Raw genomic sequence first — 16,858 nt, forward strand, 5'->3', positions numbered from 1 at the left:
CTTTTGCTGTGCAGAAGCTCTTTAGTTTAATTAGATCCCATTTGTCAATTTTGGCTTTTGTTGCCATTGCTTTTGGTGTTTTAGACATGAAGTCCTTGCCCATGCCGATGTCCTGAATGGTATTGCCTAGGTTTTCTTCTAGGGTTTTTATGGTTTTAGGTCTAACATTTAAGTCTTTAATCCATCTTGAATTAATTTTTGTATAAGGTGTAAGGTAGGGATCCAGTTTCAGCTTTCTACATATGGCTAGCCAGTTTTCCCAGCACCATTTATTAAATAGGGAATCCTTCCCCCATTTTTTGTTTTTGTCAGGTTTGTCAAAGATCAGATAGTTGTAGATATGCGGCATTATTTCTGAGGGCTCTGTTCTGTTCCATTGGTCTATATCTCTGTTTTGGTACCAGTACCATGCTGTTTTGGTTACTGTAGCCTTGTAGTATAGTTTGAAGTCAGGTCACACGATGCCTCCAGCTTTGTTCTTTTGGCTTAGGATTGACTTGGCAATGCGCGCTCTTTTTTGGTTCCATATGAACTTTAAAGTAGTTTTTTCCAATTCTGTTAAGAAAGTCATTGGTAGCTTGATGGGCATGGCATTGAATCTATAAATTACCTTGGGCAGTATGGCCATTTTCACGATACTGATTCTTCCTACCCATGAGCATGGAATGTTCTTCCATTTGTTTGTATCCTCTTTTATTTCATTGAGCAGTGGTTTGTAGTTCTCCTTGAAGAGGTCCTTCACATCCCTTGTAAGTTGGATTCCTAGATATTTTATTCTCTTTGAAGCAATTGTGAATGGGAGTTCACTCATGATTTGGCTCTCTGTTTGTCTGTTATTGGTGTATAAGAATGCTTGTGATTTTTTATGTTGATTTTGTATCCTGAGACTTTGCTGAAGTTGCTGATCAGCTTGAGGAGATTTTAGGCTGAGACGATGGGGTTTTCTAGATATACAATCATGTCATCTGCAAACACGGACAATTTGACTTCCTCTTTTCCTAATTGAATACCCTTAATTTCCTTCTCCTGCCTGATTGCCCTGGCCAGAACTTCCAACACTATGTTGAATAGGAGTGGTGAGAGAGGGCATCCCTGTCTTGTGCCCATTTTCAAAGGGAACACTCCTAGGACCAGATGGATTCACAGCCAAATTCTACCAGAGGTTCAAAGAGGAGCTAGTACCATTCCTTCTGAAACTATTCCAATCAATTGAAAAAGATGGAATCCTCCCTAACTCATTTTATGAGGCCAGCATCATCCTGATACCAAAGTCTGGCAGAGACACAACCAAAAAAGAGAATTTTAGACCAATATCCTTGATGAACATCGATGCAAAAATCCTCAATAAAATACTGGCAAACCGAATCCAGCAGCACATCAAAAAGCTTATCCACCATGATCAAGTGGGCTTCATCCCTGGGATGCAAGGCTGGTTCAACATATGCAAATCAATAAATGTAATCCAGAATATAAACAGAACCAAAGACAAAAACCACATGATTATCTCAATAGATGCAGAAAAGGCCTTTGACAAAATTAAACAACCCTTCATGCTAAAAACTCTCAATAAATTAGGTATTGATGGAATGTATCTCAAAACAAACCCACAGCCAATATCATACTGAATGGGCATCTATGATTTCTTTCAGCAGTGTTTTGTAGTTCTTGTAGAGATATTTCACCTCCTTGGTTAAGAATATTCCTAGGTATTTTAATTTTTTTGCAGCTATTGTAAAGGGGACTGAGTTATTCATTTGATTCTCGGCTTTCTCGTTGTTGGTGTAGAGCAGTGCTACTGATTTGTGTACACTGATTTTGTAACCTGAGAGTTTACTGAATTCATTTATCAAACCTAGGAGTCTGCTGGAAGAGTCTTTAGGGTTTTTTAGGTATATGATCATATCATTGGCAAACAGTGATAGTTTGACTTCCTCTTTTTCCAATTTGGATGCCCTTTATTTCTGTCAGTTGCCTCACTGTTCTGGCTAGGACTTCTAGTAGTTTCGAACTGAAGTGGTGAATGTGGGCATCCTTGTCTTGTTCCAGTTCTCAGGGGAAATACTTTCAAGTTTTCCCATTCAGTATGATGTTGGCTGTGGGTTTGTCATATACAGCTTTTATTTTGAAGTATGTCCCTTCTATGCCTAGTTTGTTGAGGGTTTTTAATCATAAAGAGATGCTACTGAATGCTTTTTCTGCATCTATTATGATCATATTGTTTTTGTTGTTAATTCTGTTTATGTGATATATCACATTTGACTTGCGTATTTTAAACAATCTCTGGTATGAAACCCACTTGATCATGGTGTATCATCTGTCTGATGTGCTGTTGGATTCAGTAAGCTAGTGTTTTTATTAAGGATTTTTGTATCTATGATCATCAAGGCTATTGGCCTGTAGTTTTCTTTTTTGTTATGTCTTTTTCCGGTTTCGGTATCAGGGTGACACTGGCTTCATAGAATGAGTTAGGGAGGAGTCCCTCTTTCTCAATCTGGTTTTGGTATCAGGGTGATGGCTTCATAAAATGAGTTACGGAGGATTCCTGCTTTCTCAATCGTTTGGAATAGTTTTAGTAGGATTGGTATCAATTCTTCTTTGAAAGTCTGGTAGAATTCAACTGTGAATCCATCTGGCCAATCTGACCATGATCTTTTCTTGGTTGGCAATTTTTAAGTTACTGAATCAATCATTATTGGTCTGTTCAGGATTTCTATTTCTTCCTGATTTAATCTAGGAGGGTTGTATGTTTCCAGAAGTTTATCCATTTCCTCTAGATTTTCTAGTTTGTGTCCATAGAGGTGTTCATAGTAGTCTTGAATGATCTTTTGTATTTCTGTGGTGTTGGCTGTAACGTCTCCATTTTCATTTTTAATTGAGCTTAACTGAATCTTCTTTTCTTGGTTAATCTAGCTAATGGGGTATCAATTTTGTTTATCTTTTCAAATAGCCAACTTTTTGTTTTATTGATCTTTTGTCTTTTTTGTTTCAATTTTATTTAGTTCTGCTATGATCTTTGCTTTTTTCTTTTTTTCTGCTAGCTTTGGTTTTGGTTTGTTATTGTTTCTCTAGTTTCTTGAGGTGTGACATTAGGTTGTCAATTTGCAATCTTTCAGACTTTTCAATGCAGGCATTTAGTACTATAAACTTTCCTCTTAGCGCTGCTTTTGCTGTATCCCAGAAGTTTTAATAACTTATATCACTATTATGGTCCATGTTAAAGAATTTAATTTTCATCTTGATTTCATTGTTAACCCAAAAATCATTCAGGAGCAGATTGTTTAATTTCCATGTGTTTGTATAGTTTTGAGGGTTCCTTTTGGAGTTGATTTCTAGTTTTATTCCACTGTGGTCAGAGAAGATACTTGATATGATTTTGATTTTTAAAAATTTATTGAAGACTATCAGAAAATGTAAGATTACTTATGTGGCTTGCATTTTATTCCTACTGGACAGCATTACTGCAGCAGACGTAAAGACATAGACACTACTTCTTGACCACAAGAAACTTACCATCTGGGGAGAGGAACCCAAGAAAAGAAAGAACCAATTTAGAGAGAGTTGTTGAAGAATCAATAAAAACTCATCACAACTAACTGTGAAAAAATTTCAAATGACAAAGTCTAGTAGTCCAACTGCAAATCATAATCAATAGTGGTGTTTTATATATCCCAAGGATTAAATTCAGTACTGGGCATTTGAGCCTTCAAGAGTAGAGTTTAATCTAACTATACTTAAGTTATACCAATAAAATTAAATAATATATTTGGTTTCTTAAAGTATGATCCTACTGCTGGTACAGAAAATGATTTCAGGTGATATGTGAATAATATTATTTATTTTATTCACTTTGTATTGACTAGCACCTGCTTATTTTAATATGCCTTAACAAATACATAATAAATTAAAATAATGTGCATATTAGGAAAAATTCATAGAATTCATGATTTCACAGACACTATTGTATGATATGGGATTCTTTAAAAAAGAAAATTATTTAAGAAAAATAAAATCTTTGATTTTTAAAACATCAAGCAAATAATAGAATAGGTGATATGTAGAGAAGGCAAAAATTATAGAGGTTTTTGTTTTTGGTGATTTTTCAAGATAGATTTCTGGTAGGAAATCTAAAATATTCAACTAGTATTTTACCAATTACTTACAACCTAATTAATAGGTTGCTGAAAAATTACTATCCTATTTTTTAAAAATCTGAAGTTATCTTGAAGGTGTCAGTCAAAGCCATCCAGTGACTCTCAGTATATTTACCTTAATAATCTACAAACGCTTCTCCGGTAACTCAGCCGCTGGCTAGCTGCAGCAACACTGGGAGGAAGAGGAGGTCGGGGTGGGAAATAAGCTAGTGTTGCAGAAAATATTAAGCAGACAACTCCAAATTCTGAAAGAAAAAAATAGGTAAAATGTTAACCAGGCAATACAAAAAGTTGAAGGCTTCAAGTATTTATTTGTTTTTTTGAAACAGGGTCTCACTCCGTCACCCAGGCTGGAATGCAGTGGCATGAACATGGCTCACTACAGACTTGACCTCCTGGGCTCAAGTGATCCTCCTGCCTCAGCCTCCCAAGTAGCTGGGACCACAGATGCATGCCACCATACCAGGCTAATTTTTATTTTTTATTTTTGTAGAGATAGGGTCTCACCATGTTGTCCAGGCTGGTCTCGAACTCCTGAGCTCAAGTGATGTTCAAGCCATTCTCCTGCCTCAGTCTCCCAAAATGCTGGAATTACAGGTGTGGGCCACCATGCCCGGCCTCTCAGGTATTTATTTAACAAATATTTACTAAGTATCAACTGAGTCTGAGACGTATAGAGATATGCAAAATATAGTATCTAGCCAAGATTGCTCAGTCTAGTAAAAAAAAAATGAATATATAAAGATATAAATTTCAGCAAGTAATTGGTAAGAGGTTATACTAACAATGATGTATATGCTGATACTATGGCACACAGATAAAAAGACTGAGGAAGTAAACAAATGTTGTCTTATGGAGAAAACATTAAAAGCCAACAGTACCTTACTATAAAAGAGATTGTGAAACAGGTCTAGGATGATTGTCTAATAAGTGTGGCACTCAGAAAAAAAAACTGGTAAGAAATAACAGGATAGGAGGTTTGTTTGATTCATAATAGGATAGTCTGATGCATTGTATAAGACAGACCCAATTTACAGACTGTATGGGAAATTTGAACAAGAAAGCATCCAAAAATAAGAGACCAAGAGACAGAGAATAGAATTTAAACACAAGACTAGCTAATGTAGAGTATTAAACAATCAGAAGTAAAATGAATACTCAAACAATCTTAATTTGTCCCCATTATAGAAGGGAAGGTTCTAGCATCCCAATCTTTCCCTCTACAGTTCTGGCACTTGGAAGTTCCAGCTTTTGATAACTGTGTCCAATTTTGTAGAAAAGCACAGCCCTAGTAGAAAAGTCAGGAAACTTGGAATACAGACCTGTCTATGCCATTAATTAGCTTGTAATCTGAACAAATCCCTTAATCTTTCAGGCCAATAAACGGATTGAATTTAGTGATTTCTAGAGGTCCTTTCAGTTGGATAATTTTAATTCTAGGGCTATATTCTTAGCAAAAAGGACAACATTCCTATAAGACAATTAACCACAGCTAATTCTGTTTAATTCAGTTAGAAATTTAAAGATTCCTATTTTTTTAAACACAAGATTGTTAACAGATTCCTTTTTTTCTTTCTTTTTTTGGTGTTTTCAATCTGTTTATTCTTTGTCAATCTGAGGAGCAACAAGAAGTTAATGAACTGTTCTAATTTAGAGTTATTTTAATTATTAGTAATACTGAATGAGCACCTAAAATATGCATATTGGCCACCTGTACGTCTTGCATGATTGCCTTATTCATATTCTTTGACCATCTACTGGCATTTTTGTAAACAACTTCACTGAGATATAATTCACATGACATACAATGCACCCATTTAAAATGCACAATCTAGTGGTTTTTCATTTACTAGCAGAATTGTACAATCATAACCACAATCAATTTTAGAATTTTTTCAACAACCCAAAAAGAAATTCTGTACCCATTACTCTCAATCTCCCAGCCCTAGGCAACCTCTGATCTACTTTTAGTCCCTATAGATTTGAGTATTATGGACATTTCCTATCAATGGAATCATATAATATGTGGTCTTTTATGACTGGCTTCTTTGACTTTGCATAATGTTCTCAAGGGTCATTCATGTTGGAGTATGTATCAGTACTTTAGTATTTTTTATTGTCAAATAATATTCCATTGTACAGATATACCACATTTTGTTCACCCACTTATCAGTAGATAGACATCTGGGTTGTTTCCACTTTTTCGCTATTATAAATAATGCTCATGTATACATTTGTACATGGGTGTATGTTTTCATTTCACTTGGATATATATCTAGAAATGGAATTTCTGGATTGTATGGTAATCTTTGTTTAATATTTTGAGGAACTGTGAAACTGTTTCCAAAGCGGCCACACCATTTTACATTCCCACATATGGGAATGTATGAGGGTTCTAATTGCTCCACTTTCTTGCCAGTACTTTATTATTTTCCATTTTATTGATTCTAGCAATCCTACTGGGTGTGAAGTGTATCTTATCATGGTTTTGATTTGCATTTCCCTAATGACTAATGACACGGAGTATCTTTTCATGTGTTCGATGAACATTTGTGTATTTTCTTGGGAGAAATGTGTTTGAGTCCTTTACCCACTTCTTAATGGTGTTGTCTTTCTGTTGTTGAGTTGTAAGAATGCTTTATATAATCTGGATATAAGTCCCTTATCAGATATATGATTTGCAATTATTTTCTCCCATTCTGTGGACTGTCTTTTTCACTCTCTGGGTTCTCTGAAGCACAAAAGTTTTAAATTGTGATGAAGTCTAATTTATCTTTTTTCCTTTGTCACTGGTGCTTTTGGTGTCTTTTATAAAAAGGCTTCACCTAATCCAAGGTCATAAAGATTTACTCGTTAGTTTTCTTCCAAGAGTTTTATAGTTTCAGCTCTTACATTTAGGTTTGAGTTAACAAGGGGGTTCAAATTCATTCTTTTGAATTTGGATATTCAGTTATTCCTGTACCATTTACTGAAAAGACTTTTTCCCTTATTATCTTGGTACCCTTCTGAAAAATCAATTGACCATAAATGTAATGGCGTTTCTAGGCAGTATCACTTTTTTAGAATCTCATTTCTATTCTACTGATTTATATGCCTATCCTTATGCCAGTACTATGCTATCTTATAGCTTTGTAATAAGTTTTGTAGTTGAGAAGTGTGAGTTCTCCAATTTTGTTCCTTTTCAAGATTGTTTTGGATATTGCTGGTCCTTTGCATTTCCATGTAAATTTCAGCATCGCCTTGTCGATTTCTGCAACAAAGGTAGCTGGGACTTTAAAAGGGATTGCACTATATTTGCAGATAAATTTGGGGATATCTTCACAATATTAAACCTCCCAACATGAACATGGAATGTCTTTCCATTTATTTAGGTCTTCTTTAATTTCTTTCAACAGTGGTAGTCTTCTGATTATAAGTTCTGCACTTCATTTGTTAAGTTTATTCCTAAACTTTTTATTCTTTTTGATGCTATTGCAAATTGAATTGCATGTTAAGATTGTTCATTGCCAATATATAGACAATTGATTTTTACATATTAATCTTGTACCATAAAATTTTGCTAAGCTCTTTTTTTAGATCTAATAGTTTTTAGTGAACTCCAGAGAATTTTCTATATTCAAGATCACATCATTTTCAACAGAGATATTCTTTACTACTTCCTTTACAATCTGGATATCATTTGCTTTTCTTGTTCAGTGATACTGCCTAGAACCTCCAGCACAGTTTTAAAAAGGCATGGAAAAATGGACATCTTTGTCTTGTTCATAACCCTAGAAGTAAAATGTGATGTTACCTGCAGGTTTTTTGTTTGTTTGTTTGTTTGTCACCCAGGCTGGAGTGCAGTGGTGTGATCTTGGCTCACATTATAACCTCTGCCTCCCAGGCTCAAACGATTCTCGTGCCTCAGCCTCCCGAGTAACTGGGATTACAGGCATGTGCCATCATGTCCGGCTATTTTTTTTGTACTTTTAGTAGAGATGGGGTTTTGCTATGTTGGCCAGGCTGGTCTCAGACTTCTGGCCTCAAGTGATCCTCCCTTGTCGGCCTCCCAAAGTGCTGGGATTACAGGCATGAGCCACCGTGCCAGGCCTCTTGTGGGTTTCCAATAGATGCTTTTTATTAGGTTGAGAGAGTTCCTGTCTATTCCTAATTCATTGATTGTTTCCAGTTCATTGAAAGGGTGTTAGATTTGTCAAATGCTTTTTCTTCATCTTTTAAGATGATCATGTTTTTTCCCTTTTATCTGCTGATATGATACATTACATAAATTGAGTTTTGAATGTTAAACCAACCTTGCATTGCTGGGATAAATCCCATTTAGTCATGGTATATCATCCGTTTTATGATATATGTTGCTGGAATCAGTTTGCTAGTCTTTCGTTCAGGACTTCTGTGTTTATACTCATCCGAGATCTGGATCTGTAGTTTACTTTTCTTATGTTTACCTTTGTCGGGAATAATTTAAGAATCTTTAACTTTTTAAAATGACAATTCTAGTACAGTATTTTGAATAGAATGAAGTCATTGGACAGTCTTTCAGAAAGGCAGATTGGCAAACATGAAAGCAATGAAGAAGTAACTGGGAAGCTTTGAGCAGGGGCTTCTGCTTGACTGCATGAGAACCATGAGCTGCATGTACTGCATTGATACATGCTTAACAGTGCTTAACATCATGTAAAAAATACAATCATTGTTTAGGTTTTCAATAAAAATAATAACATGACCAAAATAAAGTTTAAAACTTATGTTTCACCTGAGTTCAGTTTTATTTACTCATTTTTACATTTTAATTTTTTCTTTAAAAGGAATAAGTTGTGTAAAGGAGGTGAAATGCTTTATATACTGCTGCTACCCTTGCTTTCAGTTTTAATCCTTCTAAACCATATTTTGAAATGTAAATGTCATCAAATAACTCTCTGACGTACAGTTCTTCAGAGTGTGGCCTTTGCCTGCAATGTGGTGAATCTTAAACCCTTAAGGCCTGCTTAGAAGGTTTGCGTGGGGCTTGCTTTCCTCTCTAGCTTCACCTACTAGTACTCTCACTAGATCTAAGCCACTCTGGGCTTGAATGTACCAGGGTGTCTCCCTTCACTGGGCTTCTCCTTTAAGTTTCCTCTCTATAGTGCAATCTTCCTGCCTACTATATTTAACCATTGTTCTCTCATTCCTCAGGCTCTGATTTAGAAGCTGCATCTCCAGGAAGCTCTACTTTACCTCCAAAATCTGGGTTAGGTGCTCCTTCTTCGAGCTCTCAGAGCAATTGTAGGCCTTTGGTTTATAATACTCACTGCTCTATTTTACAACTGTTTACCTGTCTGTATCATTCAGGACATTGTAAGTTCTGTTACACCAGGAACCATGCCTATCTCAGTGACTCGCATAGTGACAGATACATAGGTGTTCAAAACATGTTTGTGAAATTGATAAGTGAACAAAAAAGTTAAAACAAGGTTCAGTATAATTGGGTCCCTTATCATTCCAGTCTCATTTTCTGCCACTTGTCACCCATACCCAAACACAAACATTTACACCACTCCAGCCATACTCAATTACTTGCAGTTCCCTAGACATACTGAGCTCTCTCATACCTTCCCTGCCTTTGCAGTTACTGTTCCCTCTGTATGGAATACACTAACCACTCAAACACTTGGTGAACTCCTACAAAATTCTTAACTTTAATTATTACATTCTTGTTGAAGCCTTTCCTGCCCCCTCAACTTCCCTACAAACCAAGGCAAGTTAGGTCTCCCAACCTCTGTATATCTTTATTTGTATTATAATTGTCTCATCATTGACCTTACCAATTCCTAGTGCTTAGCACAGTGTTTGGCATATAGTAAACACCCACAAAAAGTGTTCTGAATGCAGAGGAAATAATAAACAGGGATATGGCAAGAGGGGCTATATCTATGAAAATCTGTAGGAGACTATACTATAAGAGTGGACCAGGGCTTGGCTCTAGAAATAAAATAATTCAAAGAATATTTTAGAAAGGTCAGTATCCCTGATAACAGACTAAACATACAGAGAGTAGGAAATGAGGATAAACTGTAGATGATCAAGGTAAATAAGGTTACAGAACATGGCTAATAATGGAGAAACTACAAGGGAGAAAATGGGCTTAACATCTACCAACAGATAGATGTTTAACAAAAGGTTATTGTCAGTCACAACGTTTTATATCCTGAGAAGATATCTAGAGAGGACACAGAAAATGTGTTATACAGTGCTTAACCGTAAATAGATGAAAAGACTAAAATTAAGAAATACCCCTCCATGTGGCAATAATAAATTTAAAATTTAACTTCCTAGGAAGGGTGTTAAGTTTTAATTAAGCATCTCTATATCATATGACAAGGAATGCACAGTGTATGTAAATTTACATATTAGTCCTCTCAAGTATTTCATATGAAGGTATCTGCTATACAAAAAGTAGAGTGAAGATGATTGAGATAAAAGACAAAGTATAACAAGAAGAAATAAACTTCAAATTACCTGCATATAACACAGCCTCTATGCGATCTTTAATATGCGCCCTGCTGCTCTCTGCAGCAAGAAGAGGTGATGTCCCATTGGGAGCTGGAACAACAAGTGGTCCAGCTAAAAATGCACATGCTCCCCCAAGATAACTGAGCATTGATGCAATAGCTGTGGCTGTGGCCCTTTCATCTGCAGAAAACCACGTCGTGGAGAGAAATGGTGCTGCATTCATTACAGTTGGACCTGCCAATCCATTTAACATCTGTCCTCCATGAATTAATCTGGAATTTAAAAATTAAAAGGCTGTGAGGTATTTGAAATAGGCATTTTCTAAGACAAAAAGAAATGAGCCAAACAGCAGTTTTTAACTATGGCAATATGTATACGTATCTGTAAAGAATATGACATGCCTAAAAGACATGTTGATTTACCTTCTAAAACAGGTATGTTGACTCCCTATGAGGGAGATCAAACACAGTAATAGTTACCATTTATTCATTTCACAAATATTTACTGTGACCTGTGATTTGTGCCACACATCAAACTAAGTACTTCTTGTAAGTACTTAGAACCTTGCTTCATTTAGTTGTTATAACAACACTAAGTGGTAGCTATTATGATCCCCATTTACTGAGATGAAAAATCCTAGGTTTGGAAAGATTAAGAAACTTGCCCAAGTGCTGACAGGCAGAGCTGAAGTTTAGATCCAGGTCTGATTCCAAAATCCACACTCCTTCTACTAGACTGCCACTCATTAACAGACCTACTAAGTGCCACCAGCCTTATAGTTGAGCTCAACATTTCATACCCACTCTTTGCCAAATGGTGGAAATACAAAAAATGAAAGACTCATTAAAATATCTTCTAATAGAAAAGGTAGTTGAGGAACCGGAGGACCTGGGTTCCAGCTGAGCTCAGAGCTAGCCCTGAACAATACCTAACTTTGTGGGGTTCCATTTCTTCCCTTGTGAAATGAGGAGACCAGTTGAAGTTGAATATGCATTTATGGAGCATCTGTTAGGTTAGGGTACTGTAATGACAGGACCACTAAGTCCCTTCCAGTTCTCATACTCTAATTCTGACTTTAATTGTAAGGATTAATGAAAAGCAGTTTCTTTTTTCCATTCCATTTGTTCTCTTGCTGACCTTTTCCCAATATTCTACTTAGCACTCCTGTTCCTTGTTGATCAACTCTTTTCTCCCATTACTCCCTCACCCCCAATATACACGTTCACATTTGAGAGCTGCCTTGAAGTAGAAAAGAGGCCAGAAGTCCAAAGAAAGCATAGACAAGAAAGGGAGACGTGTCAACCTCTCTTGCCCTGGAGGTAGAGGAAAGGGAAGGGACAGTACATGTGACATTTTCATGATATGAACTCATCTTTTTCTTCTGCTTGTTTTGCTTTCTAAGCACTATGTGCGTCTCAAATCCTCTTTTTTTTTTTTTTAAACTGCCATCTTAAGCCAGTTAGAAAAAAAAGTTTGCTGAATGCAGAAGAGAAAAATAAACAGGCACATGGGGAGAGGAAGGGCCCTAATGTAGAAACAGAAGTGAGTGGGAAGTGAAATATGTGAATTAGGGCTGCCCATAGCTTCGTTATGTTGGAAAAATTATATGAAGGCAACATAGCTCCAAGTGTCATTGATATTACTATATTTAAAAAACTCAAGACATTTAAAAATCTCTCTGTGTAAGGGGAATTATTTTCCAGATGACAGAAACAATTTAAACTGTTTACTTCCTCCAAAAGCCAGTGGAACCAAAGCTGTCCCGCAGCAATTTTATCACAGAAATGTTCCAGCAATAACGTCATTAAGTGGTTTTAATCATTGCATGTGATGGCACAACAATGAGACAGTGTGTGATGACCCATAAAGTAACTGCTTTGATATTTGATACTTTTAATGAGGTATTAGACCCATGTCAACTAGAAGGCTTGGAATGAGTAAACTTTACTATGTCTAAAAATGTTAAGGGTAGAAGGAGAACATGGAAGAAATAAATCAAAAACAAACAAACAAAAAGACTGATAAGAAAGCAGGACTCCTGGCTGGGAACAGTGGCTCATGCCTGTAACCCCAGCACTTTGGGAGGCCGAAGTGGGTGGATCACTTGAGGCCAGGAGTTCAAGACCAGCCTGGCCAATATGACAAAACCCCACCTCCTCTAAAAATACAAAAATTAGCTGGGCATGGTGACGCATGCCTGTAATCCCAGCTACTCAGAAGGATGAGGCACGAGAATTGCTTGAGCTTGGGAGGCAGAGGTTGCAGTGAACAGAGATTGTGCCATTGCACTACAGCCTGGGTGACAGAGCGAGATTTTGTCTCACTATGATACAGTATGTGTTAAAGTAGTATCCAAAGAAGGAATAGCACCAGGGACACTTCAGATGGGTTCCTGGTTTAAAGGTCCTTGAACTTGGGAGGCCAATCTAGGGTATATAAGTTTTAGTTAAAAACCATCTCAGGAATTAAAATAAGCTTATGTGGTGTTGTGAAGTTACTCCAATTTTAGATAATTGCATGCTTTTGCATTAAAAGTCATCATACATACACTCTTCATAAACAAGCTCAGTAGGAGAACTAGTTATCCTCTGAATTCATGAGAAACCTGGCAGGGAAACCCAGTCCCACTCCTCCCAGCACTTTGTAGTTTTCCAGAACTTAGTCCTGCTCCTCCTGACACTTATATCCTAGCGTCCCTCAGGGTTCAGCAGCTTCTAATGTGTTATAACTGGTCAGAAGCACTGTTGTCCTGGGGACTGTGATGTTACAGTAATCTGTAATATCAAGATTTTCATGTTTGCCTGACACTATTTTCTACCACCTACCATTAACAAACATCATTTTAGGAAATAAATTTGTAAAAAGATATTTAAAAATAAAATTCTGCTTTATACATTAAGTCTAATTTTTCCATTTAATAGGAATGCAAATTAGAGATATATTTTTTCTGGAAAAATATTGACCGTAAGACATCATAAAATCATATGAACATTACCATAACCTCTAAAAATGATAATAAAGGAAATAAAATAATTATAAAATGGTAACTATGCATTTATTACTTAATTCAACAAACATATATTGAGTAGTCACCATGTGTTGGGTAGGCACTGTGACAGGCAAATGAGAATGTAAAATTAAAAAGCTAAAGCCCTTGCCCTTAAGAATCCCTAAAAGTACAGTGATACCAGCACTGTAGCAGGAATATAAAGAAAAAGAAGGCAACAGTTAGGCCTGGCCCTATGCTTATGCTGCCTATGACAAGAGTACAGACGGAGGTCTCTGCATGTCCTTCTTCTCTTCTGACCTCTGGCCCTGGCCTATATATCAGGGCTTTGCATATATGCATGTGGAGCTGAAGGTCCAACTCCATCTAAGCTCCAACTATCCCCTCCAAACAGCTGCCCCTTAGCTATCCCTTAGGCCTAGGAAGTACACAGCAGGGATGCAGCCTACTCTTGGAAGAGCAGGCCTGGGAAAGAGGCTTGTTGTAAGGCCTGTTTCTGGGGTCTTGTGTAGCTAGTGCATAAGACTAGAGGGTAGAGGGCAGGGTGTGCACATCCCTTGGCCCTATGAAATCCTCATCCCACATGGAAGGGCAAGGCTGAAAGAAAGCCAGAATGGGACACCCTCAGGCATGGAATCCAGGACAGGGACTCTATGGCATGGTTTAAAGTGGTACTGGCAACACAGTGGGGAGGTGGAGGACGGATGGTCTGGAGAACCGTTAAGGTAATACAATATACATGGCCAGGAGAGGGGGTGGATACTGGAGGGCACCCATAACTCTGTGCAAACATCTAACATGTGGCTAATACAGGCCAGAAGCCAAGAAAAGCAGTCTGAGCTGAGAAATATAAATTGTAGGTGGACTGGGTTGGGGAAGAAACACTGGAGAATAACAACATTTTAAAAATAGAGGAATGGGAGTCAAGCAAGATGACTGAGAAGGAGCCATTATAAGGCAGAAATAAAGTAAAAGAGGAAAGACTAGTATCACGGCAACTATGGAGAGACGAGTTCCAAGAACATAAGAGCAAGTGGTCAACAACATCACATCAAACAGAAAGATCGTTTATAATAACTGAAATGTAACCACCAGATTCAGCAAAGAAGAGGTCATTTGTGGGCTAAGTAGAAGCAGTTTCAGTGGAGTGAGTGTTCAGCATGGAAGTCAGACTCATGAGGAAATCGAAATCTAGATTTAGACTATTTCTAGAAGAAACAGATGCACGAATAAAAATTAGGTATTTAAGCTTAGTGAAGTGAAATGAAAAGAAAAAACATCCAGCTTAAATGAACAGTCTGAACTAAAAAGTCTCTCCACTTTCACACATTAAAAGATAAAATGCAACTCACGATTATCCTAATGCTTTCCAAGCACTTATGAAAGAAGCTGGCTTTCAGAAACTAATACCTATTGATCTGGGCTGACTATTAAAAACGACAAAGAAAAACGAAAGAGGGGGATTCACAATCTTCAGTACAGTGAAGTCAACCACACAGTTTAATATTAATTGTTTGTCATCATTACATGCCTCAGTTTTGTTTTGCTAGGTAAAAGTTAAGGTCCTTGTAGGTCGATCATGGCGGCAGTCCCCACAGGCCTCACTCCCATAGCGCTAAGGCAGTGGGGATGCTCTTGGAAACTCACAGACTGGGCCCAGTACAGGGACGTGCAGTCACTGAAATATGCGACTATAACTGCGTTTCCAAAACTTCACAAAGTTATCCAAATGCATACATCAGATCAGTTCTGTTGATAAATTTTAACAAGTTTAAATTCAGTAATACAAAAAACAAGATGACTAACAAATATTCTCAAAATAAGGCTTTTAAAAAAAAGATGTTTTAGGGTGTTTTAAAAGCAAGGCCAACGTGACATAACTGTCTTAAGCACAGTGGACTTGGGAAGGGTGGGCAGAAGTTAGGAATGTGAGGAGGCAGTTTTGTCTTCTGGGCAATAAGCTCTGAAGCAGAAAGGCAGTTGTCCAGCAATGGACTAGTTAATTCAAGGGGTCTGACTCTTGCTTCCTTACCTGAAACTCCACACCTGATGAAAGCAGGTGCATCCTCACAGTTAATGGACTGCATTTCTCTTGCACCTCTGCAGGTCAAGCTGTGAGAGATCTGTCAGGAAGCAGATGTGTGCCTCCTCCTTCAGCCCAGTCTCCTCATACTGACTCCTTAACTCTCTCCTGTTTCTCCATCCACCTCCCAAACCACGGCCCCCAACTCCCTTTTCTTCCCTCCTCTCTGAAGTCTTTCTCCTTTTCCCTTTTCTTCCTCCTTACCTAGCCTCTGTCTACTTCTCGAGCCTGGCTCATTCTGTCCCAAGCCAGATGGAAAAGTGGATGAGAGAGGGTATATTAGTCCATTCTCTGCTGCTAATAAAGACATATCTGAGACTGAGTAATTTATAAAGAAAAAGAAGTTTAATGGACTCACAGTTCCACATGGCTGGGAGGCCTCAGAATCATGGTGGAAAGTGAAGGCGGCTGGCAAGACAGTGTGTGCAGGGGAACTGCCCTTTATAAAACCATCAGATCTCACAAGACTCACTCACTATCACAAGAACAGCAGCATGGGGGTAACCACCCCCGATTCAATTACCTCCCACCAGGTCTCTCCCACAACATGTGGGGATTATGGGAACTACAGTTCAGGATGAGATTTGGGTGGGGACACAGCCAAACCATATCAGAGAGGAACTTCTCCTGCACTGGCAGAGCAGGGATGGTAGAGACGAGGGAGGGAGACCTGGTGCTGCCCACTAGCATCAGCACTGCTGAGACTGCTAGCCTGTGGCAGGAATAGGAGAGGACCCAGCCAGGCTCAGCCCCAGGTGCACTGCAGAGTCCCACTGCCCTCAATTAGTGCCCCTGCCCACAGAAGACAATGCCTGCAGGGGCACGTGGGATAGCGCTGGTGCACAGCTGCATTTCTTTCTATATCATTCAATTGACAAATTGAATATATATAGCTTTTCAGACAAATGCCAATAGCTGAAGTTCAAATTGAAGATCTACAGTTCACATCTTCTAATGCACTTGACATTTTCGTTTGCATTTAATACTCTGGTATCCTAACCTTTTGCTTTCTGATATCCTGGAAGAAATACCTATGACTCCCAAATTATTTCTACTTAAATAATATGATGTTTCAGAATTAAAATCTTTAGAGCTGGAAGTGACTTCAGACCTCACCTAGATAACCCA

At 37.8% G+C, this 16,858-nt stretch overlaps 1 protein-coding gene across 3 annotated transcripts in view; it reads right to left on the minus strand.

The window, feature by feature from the left end:
- Window positions 1-16,858, minus strand: part of SLC49A4 (solute carrier family 49 member 4) — an 83,653-nt gene that overhangs the window by 39,006 nt on the left and 27,789 nt on the right. For all 3 annotated transcript variants that reach the window (XM_002813214.5, XM_054551399.2, XM_054551398.2), the window contains exons 3-4: window positions 10,647-10,912; window positions 4,267-4,396 (exon numbers count right to left, since the gene is read on the minus strand). In XM_002813214.5, the coding sequence (XP_002813260.1) occupies window positions 4,267-4,396; window positions 10,647-10,912 (396 nt within the window). The remainder of the gene's footprint in view (window positions 1-4,266; window positions 4,397-10,646; window positions 10,913-16,858) is intronic.

This window comes from Pongo abelii, chromosome 2 (assembly GCF_028885655.2).
Source record: "Pongo abelii isolate AG06213 chromosome 2, NHGRI_mPonAbe1-v2.0_pri, whole genome shotgun sequence".
NCBI classification, from domain to species: domain Eukaryota; kingdom Metazoa; phylum Chordata; class Mammalia; order Primates; family Hominidae; genus Pongo; species Pongo abelii.